The 9365-nt window shown below is 39.2% G+C and overlaps 1 protein-coding gene across 2 annotated transcripts; it reads left to right on the plus strand.

Moving 5' to 3' along the window:
• Window positions 1–1586: 1586 nt before the first annotated feature.
• RB195_020732 (uncharacterized protein) lies at window positions 1587–8070 on the plus strand (the record flags this gene model as incomplete). Of its 2 annotated transcripts, XM_064189160.1 has the most annotated exons (10): window positions 1587–1643; window positions 1711–1789; window positions 1930–2042; window positions 2092–2235; window positions 2402–2505; window positions 2570–2716; window positions 3853–3946; window positions 6469–6585; window positions 6759–6889; window positions 7953–8070. In XM_064189160.1, the coding sequence occupies 10 exons, from the start codon at window positions 1587–1589 to the stop codon at window positions 8068–8070; spliced, it is 1104 nt and encodes a 367-aa protein (XP_064045041.1). The 2 variants fall into 2 exon arrangements, with proteins under 2 accessions (XP_064045041.1, XP_064045042.1); XM_064189161.1 differs by lacking the exons at window positions 2402–2505; window positions 2570–2716; window positions 3853–3946; window positions 7953–8070 and having other exon boundaries at window positions 1617–1643; window positions 6759–6893.
• Between the last annotated feature and the right edge of the window lie 1295 nt (window positions 8071–9365).

The raw sequence follows: 9365 nt of genomic DNA on the forward strand, positions 1-9365 counted from the left end.
TTTGTCTTTTTTCTCTGTAAAATTTGATAAAATACTGTTTCCAATTAATAAGAGCTTGATATTGATACTGTGGACTAATTGACCACTACAGAACGTGTTACTTCTTCAGAATAACTTCACTGTCCTGTGATTCATGTGTCGGAACTGAGAGTTGTCGTGGAGTTCGGATAAAGAAGCATTCCAGCGTTCTAGTAGAAATAGTAGCATGAACTAAGAGGTTAGCCACCTCATAATCGCAGTGAGTGATAATGCGACAGTGGCTGATCATTGCAACAAAACAGTTGGACTGAAGGTTAGTTGAGCAGTGCTCCAATTATTTTTATTATCATTTATTTATTTACTTATTTATTTATTTTCATTCTTTTAGGTAAACTTGGGCTGATTTCAGTATACTACTCTGAAGAGGATGAGACATTCGGTTAATCTGGTTGCTGATGGAAGAACATTTTCTGAGGAACACGTAAGTGTCGACACGTTAGGTCGCAGAGCATGATGAAGATTGACAATTAGACAGATCCACGAAACTTGAAGCACAATATTCTCTGAAATGTGTTCTCGTAAACATTTGTTAATTCTTGAGCAGATATGATTGAAATTTTGCTAATATGCGTGTGCTCATGGAGACAAAGGACCCGTCATGAGATTAGGAAATGGTTAAATATTTGAATCTCAGAGGATAAAAAAAGATAAGTTGTCTTTCGCTAATCAATCCGCTTGGGATGCGTCATCACGTTTAAATCTTATCACAGTAATCTAATCTAATCTATCTATTCTTGTGTATTTCTTTTCTTGAAATTTCTGTCTCTGGTATTACAGTCCGATAGAAGTGTTGACAAAAAACACGGAAAAAAGGATTAAAAACATAATAATGAAAAAGGAGACCGCTGCGATCACTCCATATTTTCCGAAGAGCTGGCCTGCCGAATTCCAGGTCAGCTCTTCGGCAATGAAGCATAGCCATTCACACAAATAAGTCCTTTGTTTCCTGAACTTTTTCTGAACATTCGAGAAAATTCAAAATATTAGACTGTGAAAAAGAACCACATAATAAATTTGGTTAAGAGTGTTATTTAAAACTCTTTTGAGCTTCGATTTTATTATGTATCAGGCAAGTACGACAGCATAATTTTTTAAAATTCATTTTCATGCAATTTTGGTAGTAAGAGGAGGAAAGTGAGTACTGTAAACAATCGCTCAGGTTCATAATTTTTTCTATCTGCTAAACCAGATATATGACATTTTTATTCGCTATAGTAGATGCACTTTTAAGATTTTCATATATTTCTGTCAGTGCAATCCTCTTATATAGCCACAAGCATTAAGCTGCTACAGTTGTGTATCATTTTTCATTCAGTGAAGGTAAATTTACATTTTTAACTGTCTTCGTAGTTGGGACGGACTCGACAATCAGTATAGTGATGTTCACCTAGCTGAGCAGGTCACTTTGTTCATGCTTTCGAAATTTGTTAAAAATTTGTAATTTCAACCGATAGAATAATAAGATCTCTACCTTCTACTCCTCCTCCTCCTTCCCCCCTCCCCCCCGTAATTACGAACTCATGTTCATTTTTAAGGGAGAAAACTTAATGCGATTCACAGTTTTCCTTCCGTTGACAATGCCAACATTGCTCAGCGCATTTACTGTAAGAAAAGTTGTTCCTTTATCTTCCTTGGTTTCTGTAGCTTGACAAATTTATTATTAAATATCAGGCGCATTGGAATTTCTTCGACAAAGCTTGCCTAAATTGGTACAAGGATTTCGATAGGTTTGATATTGAAGCCAATAAAGGTAATTAGAAGTTTAACCATTACAGCACTTTTAATCATAAATCTCCATATCACCTGCACACTAATGGAACCAGACTTTTTTTCAGAATTTTTGCTTTAGTGCAGAATACTTGTAGACTCCGAATAGACTTCACGATTCAGGGCTTGAGTTTTGGGGAGAGAAGATATCGATTTTCTATGAGTTTAACTTTGGCAGTTATCCATACTATAGAAACTATGACGAGAACGAGCCAGTTAATGGTGGACATCCTCAGGTAAGGTGGTAGAACCAATCCAAAGGATTTTTTTGAGGTTAATTTTTAGCTCTGCAACTTGACGGCTCACCTGGAAGTAGTCAAACTTAATATCACGAAGAGAATCAAAGATGAAAATTTCGCCGGACTTGCAGTAATTGACTTTGAGCACTGGCGTCCCTTATTCGATGAAAATGGATACCAGAAAATGCAGGTACGGTGGTCACAAATGGCATGAAGGACACAAAGATTTTGAAGCTCAATTTAACACAAAAAAAAATCTTCGCAGAATATCTAGCAACTAGCATATTTTTGTATACGTGTATCTGTAGGGCTTAATGAATAGGACTCGTGTCTAACTCATTTTAAATACGTTACAGGTCTACCAGAATGTGTCCATCAAAATTGCCACAGAAAAATATCCCCACTTTACCCATGATCAAATAAAGGAGGAAGCAAAAAAGGAATACAACGAGGCCGCCAAGTGCCAATATTTTTCAATTGTTCGAAAAAGGTGCATTATAGTCGAGAAATTTTCGCCACTGCAGAGAATTCTTCCTCAAAACAATCGAGGAAGCGAGGATATTACGACCAAATGGTAAATGGGGATTTTATGGCTTTCCCTACTGTGACTACGATGCAGGCACATCTAAGAAGCCGAGTTGCACGAAAACGTACCAGGACTGGAACAATAGGTGTGGTACTCTTCCAATCTTTCTTCAGCTCTGTATCATTTTAGACAAACACTAATTATTGCGAATCTGTATACCGAACGCTTCCTGTAGTGTGTATTGTCAAATTATGTACTCATTGTAAGGCAGATTTATAAGGCAAAGATAAAAGCGGGCATTGTAAGGCAGATTTACCCACCTCAGCGATTCAAATTCTTAGACGAAATGGCGCGATAACGAAGTACAAAAGAGAAACCATTCGCAAAAACGACTACGTAACTCTTATGGTATATGTATGCTGATTGGACAACTATTTTTACCAAGCAGAAAATCTGAAAGTGTATAAAAGGGCATTCACTGTATTTAAACTCCAGCAAATGGTCAAGTTTTAGGGAAAAATTTTACAAAAACAATTTCCTACAGGCAAAATGCAATAGATAAGCCATTCATTTCGTAGGAGTTTTGATCCACTCATCGATTACATCGATTTCTATGATATGAGCTCAGTTTTGCTGGAGTTAAAACACTTGATATGTAGTTTCAGCGCCAGAAAGTCACAACACTGATAAGTTCCCCCTAAAGGCATCACCCCATGAATCTGGAGTGCTACGGTTGTTTCAGGCGAGTAATGCCTATACGGGGTCGTAGATTGTGGTGAAGAGGGTGATTCCGTTCATCTTTCCTGTATATGTTCGTAAGAAACAGCGTTCCGGACAACCCCGGAACGCTGTTTCTTACGACAGCTTCTGTTGCAGTGCACAACCATTGCGCCCCGCCCTGGCTGCTATTCGTCGAAAACATATTCGAGAGAGATGAACTGAATCACCCTCTTCCTCACAATCTACGGCCTCTTATAAGGATCACCCGCCTGAAACCCGTGCCACCCCAGATTTGTGGGGTGATACCTCTAAGAATTGTACAGCTTCACCTGATACTCACTAGATAGCTGGATACTTGCCTCTACTTTCCTAATGGAGAGGAACCAGTATCAGAAATGTTTTCTTGAACTGCATTTAAGTGGTTTAAGCAAACTTCTTCTCAAAAAAAAGAATTGAAAGCAACTGAAGTTCAACGTTGCTCAGTTTTTTCGTTCATACCGTTTTCTTACCAATTAGACGCAGAAAACAATATCTGGATGATTCGAGACAAACTTTTTTTAGAATGATGTTTCTCTTCGAAGCAAGCGATGCCTTATATCCCTCAATATACCTAGAAAATAAAAACACTCCGGAAGAACGATCTAAGTACGTCAAGGTAGGCAGTTCTAATTATGATGAAACTATAAAGTGAATATGAACTTCTTAGATTTATGCAACCCAGAACGCCAATAGACTAGAAACCGTAGCAATCTCAGTGCGCAGCTGGCAGCAAGTCGGTTTAGGGATAGAGCTGCGGATTATAGATTATGGAGGGAAGGGTGATTCCGTCCATTTCTTCCTAATTGCCATAAAAACGGCCCGGAAGATACTGCTTCGAGCGTTCCGACGCGCTACTTTCTACAATACGTTCGATTGGAGCGCGCCAGCCTTGTGCACGCGCCGCATCTTCCGGCCTGTTTTTGCGGCCATTAGGAAGAAATGGACGGAATCACCCTTCTCTTCATAATCTACTATCCGTATAAGAATATTCCACCTAAAATCCGCACACATATATCTGTATGAAATCCGTTACACAGTGAAAAAGGAATAAAACGGCTGACTGTAAGGTAACACCCAAAAAAGAATTGATTACGATAATGCGGAAAACTCCACGGACTTTTTATTTTCCTTTTTGTGTTTTCTCATGATCTTCTCCTACAATAGTGTATAAATAGGACTACGTGTCCTCTCGTTTTTTTTTGTATATAATTGTGCAACATTGGTATCCTTCGTTGTCGAAATACCAAGGAAACGCTTTCTCTTTAACAATAAGCCATGTGGGTGCGTGTGAAGAGGGTCCTGGCAGATTTCCGAATCTCATGACTCGACAGAGCAAATAGCGGTGGTGCGTATCCTAAAAGATTCACCTTCGTTTCAACCCAAATAGCTGACTCTGTTTACTTTAATCATACGCTACATCACCAGCTACGATGTAATTCACGAGTTACTGAACTGTTTTGGAGAATCAGACACATCCACTGGAATTTTGTGATGTGAAGCAATCTCAAATTTGTAACCGTATCAGAAGCAGGAGAAATCCTCACGTGAAATACGAGAAAAAGGCGCATCTAATAGCTTCATATTACGTGTATGAAAACTTTCGTTGAGAACGGAACATCCCAGCTTTCAAAAGTAAAGGGGATGAGGATTGTTCTTATCCTATAAGTCCCATACTTTTTTTGTGGCCTAATTTATTTTCGGATAGAGTGACCTTCTGCATCTCTGACCTCTTAGAAGAAAATAGCTTGTTTGATAGGATTCTCGGACTATCTGAAGGTAATGTCTGGACAAAACTCGCTCCCGTTCTTTGATTAGAACACCATACAAAGTGAAATGTACATTTAACTACGTTGTTCTTCAATTTATTCGGTAATTCCGACAGCTCACACCATTCTTCTTTACATATCTCCTTTTAGCTGTGCAGTTCTTTCCTCTCTATAACCAGAAGAGCATTTAAGACTGTTGTCTACATCATCATGAACGAATGGAGCGTGACTACGTCGAGACATGTTCGCGCATCCTCCGGCGTATACTTTGGATACGTAACGTCTCGGAGCCATTTGCGGAGAGCCCGCCGGGACCCTTTCACCTTTAACCTTTAACCCTTTAGTTACACAAGTTCGGCTAGAAGAGTGTGATTTCGTTGAAAGTATAACCAATTCACTGCGACTGTGCTAGTCGAGCTGGCTCACTCGATTGAGTCGTGCGAAACCACCTCGCAGCCGACTTAGCACTCTTCACTGCTCAGCCGAAATTCGGCTTAAAGGCAGTGTACCACGACGACCGACGATCTGAGGTGGTGGGGGAGCCCACAGGAAAAGCTAGAGATGGTGTCGTATGTAGCTTGCGGGGTCCGAGGACGATCCACCCATCTCTCCCTAAAAACCGCATGAACAGCGCTTTAGTTCCTTATTAGAACGCTGCTCTATGTACACATTTCGCCCCCCTCAGAAGCTTATTTACTGGTTTTATATGAATATGCTGATGCGAAGACATCACTGATGTTCGAACACTCGCGCTTGGATGCGCTAATTCCTGGATGAACTAAAAAGAAAGGTAAAAAGCGTTAAGAATGCCGTTTTTTGCGGGATGCGCTGGAACTAAAAAAAAAGTAAAAAGCGTTTTCTCTTGCGACACCCAAGATTCAGCAATCTACGACCCCATCTAAGCTTTTTCCCTCACCAAATTCGTGGTATGCTGACTTTAAGTCGAAATTAGTCGTTAGCGCCATTAAGCCAGTTGAACTTGATTTGCGAGGGGCTAGCTACGGGAACAGAAATCCTTGCGTACAGAGCGCCAGGTAAAGTGTAATTGAAAAAGCATGACATTACGTGGAAAATAGTTTTCCATTAAATAATGACGAGTTGGAATGCATCGGTTTTATTTATGGTTCTACTTCCATTCTTGTAAGTTTCTCGCTTTTGTCCCTTCAAGGTGACCAGTGACAAATGTGAGGTAGGCAGATGCATACATTGACCATAGCATGACCCATCTATAGTACATTTTACGTGTTGAAGATTCTTTGGGTGCGCTTCATTAATTATTAAATAACTTCCACTTACATATGAGGTGCGCCACCTCTGTACCAGCTTTCCCAAGTGGTATATAAAGAAACGAATCATAAGGGTTTCATTTCAGGCAATTCTGGAAGAAGCACTAAGAATTGCCAACATGTTCTCACCTCCACTTCCCATTTATGCGTATACAAAAATTGAATACGATTCACGAACGAAGATTGGCAATTTCTATAACGCTGTACGTTTGAGAGTGCAGTAGCAATGCTAGCCTTTTAGATCACAAACACAACCATAAAAGCAGGGAGTTCGGTTTGAACTGCTTTATTTTCTTCGACAAAACTAATCTTTTCATGAGAAACCTTCTCAACGTTAGTGATATAGCTCACTTATCCAAAAACCGTTGTAATTCAGGAAGATCTGTGTTCAACGACTAAGCAACCAGCTGATTTAGGAGTGGATGGAATAATATTCTGGGGCAGCAGTAATAATATTAAACAACGCTGTCCATTTATCGAGAAAGAAATGGATGGAACTGTCGGACCGTAAGATGTTCCCTTCATTGAAATCTACAAGAAACTCTATATATAAACTGAAAATTACTATGTAGTTCCAGTATGTTTCTTCAGAAATACGAAAACTCTGATATTGGGGCATAAATCTTGTCGAGAAACTAACTGCAGCAAACACGGCAAATGCATTTTGAAAAAAGACACCACGTGAGTTTGAAAGTTTGAACATGTTTTAGTGGCATAATCTCATTGTCCTTCAAAGGCAGAAATCAAATTCCGAACCAGACGCGGGAAAAGCTAGAGATGGGGTTGTAGATTGAGATATCCTGGGTGGTACCCCGCTCATCTCTACCTAATGGTAAAAAATTGTATGAAAGAATAAAATGAAGGCGGTTTTTTTTACAACGATTTCAGTTGCAACCCCTTGTGCACGTTCTTATTCCACGTGCGACCGTAAGCGATCGAATATTAAGCCTATTCAGGTAAAACCAATGAACAGGCTATTGAAGGGAGACCGGAATGTGTTAGGGGGCGGTGAGCAAAACCATCCCATATCCTGCAGTCCGCAACAACATTTCAAACTTTTCCCACAGATTCTCACACCACGTCAGATTCGTGAAAAATAGAAATGAATTCCTTTAAAATGAAACGCAAACTCGCTATTACTTATCCTTAATTGATTTTGCGATTTTCCCGTACAACAGGAAGACCTAGCAAAGACGGACCGACAACAAAAAAAAACCTTGACACTGGTTCAAAAAACAAAACTAGCTGAAGCTGTGGAATTTAAAAATTTGAAAGCTATTTGAAATTATTAATAATATAAACATTTGAACGTTGTTCAGAAATCCTGAACCATATATTTTCATTCAATGCTTTTGCGTGTAAGTGTTTTCTCCAATATTTTGCATTGATCTTAAAAATCTTTCATTCCTGTGAAGTTCCACCACTTTCTTCACTTGATTCCCCTTCCATGACCGTGTTGAATTGTAGGAAAAACGTTGAAACCTATTGAGAAGCGTTTTAACGAAGCTTAAAACTGTGCCTTTCTGTTAATACTTCCTTCATACATTTCATTATTTCACATTTATTAAAGGTGCATCACAAGCCAGTCCTATGTCGTTGATCCAGCTGATTATAAATGCGATTGTGACTACGGCTACAGTGGTGACGATTGCTCTAAAAAGGATGAGACAATAACTTCGTCGAAATGATTTTCTCGTCCACATCTGCGCAGTAAAGGATGTCCTATATGATCAGACATGTGCCCTGTTTATCAACCTTTCTTTAATATTTCATGTGGAGTGCGTAGTGCATTATTAGATTAATACGATAACTATATTATATTAGATTATTATGTTATTGTACATTATATTAAATTACTTGACGACAGATAAATGCTTTCAAATGAAGGTTTATCAAGAAAGAAACACATGGAAGAAATTTCACTGCTTTAGAACGTTGTGTACAACAAAACGTTCTCTAACAAAGGAACAAATAGTTTAGGAACATCCAAGCTGTGGAGAGAAGCAACACACCTGTTTGCCTAGAGTCGACCTCAAAACAATAGAGTTCGAGGGCTGAAAGCATTCTTTTGCCAGGGAAAAATGCAGATTTATTAGAAAAGAAAAATAAGAAGAAAAACTGTGAGAGGAAGAAAATGAGTTCAACAACGAGATTCCCATGCACTTCGGTAACACACGGTCAATGAAGTTTTTTCTGTGATACTTACTGGTTCTCTGTGGGGAACGCCACCGTCTTGACGTCAGCAGTAGAGATGAGGAAAGGAAAGGAAATCAAAAGGTTGATTGATGTAACTCGAATAGCTGCTCCTGCTTGTGGAACAGTATCTATGTAAAATTACTCCCTTCTCCCATTGAGGAACAGCACGGAGACTCTTTTCTTCTTTCGCTTTACCTGATAGCATCTACTACAAATATCAGCGCTGTCAATACTGACGAACGGATTATTTATCAAATGATATCGAAGTCTATTGAATTAGTAAAGTTCGAAATTTCTAACGCGGATTCCGGCCAGCCATAAACCGGAGATTTTCCGCGGCCTCTGCCAGGGATCTGTCAGGCCCTTCGGCGGCCTACAGCAGGGCGATCCTTCCACTGTTTTCATGCATCATTGACACAATTATTTTTGGAAGAAATGGAGAGAGTAACAGCACATCCATAGAATAGTTGATCATAAGATTCAGAATGAAATTCTGTTGAAAGCTTGAGGGAAATGAATTGTGAAGAAAAGAATTATTCGCTCTGGAAGGTTTCTAAAAACGTAATTCCTGTTCTTTGTTCTGGGAATCCCAAACCAGTTCTGTAATTATAGAATACTTTCGTCCACCGTTCGTTTCTAGTCCTATCATTACATAATTTATCGAGACATTTACTGACAAGAGCAGCTCTTTTCAATTTTTTCATTTTAGACATAAATATTCCCTTGTAAACGTATCAAATCGACGTGACCAAATAATTGTTTTTTTCCACAATTTTTGTTCCCCATC

The sequence above is a fragment of the Necator americanus genome, chromosome II (assembly GCF_031761385.1).
Source record: "Necator americanus strain Aroian chromosome II, whole genome shotgun sequence".
Classification (NCBI taxonomy): domain Eukaryota; kingdom Metazoa; phylum Nematoda; class Chromadorea; order Rhabditida; family Ancylostomatidae; genus Necator; species Necator americanus.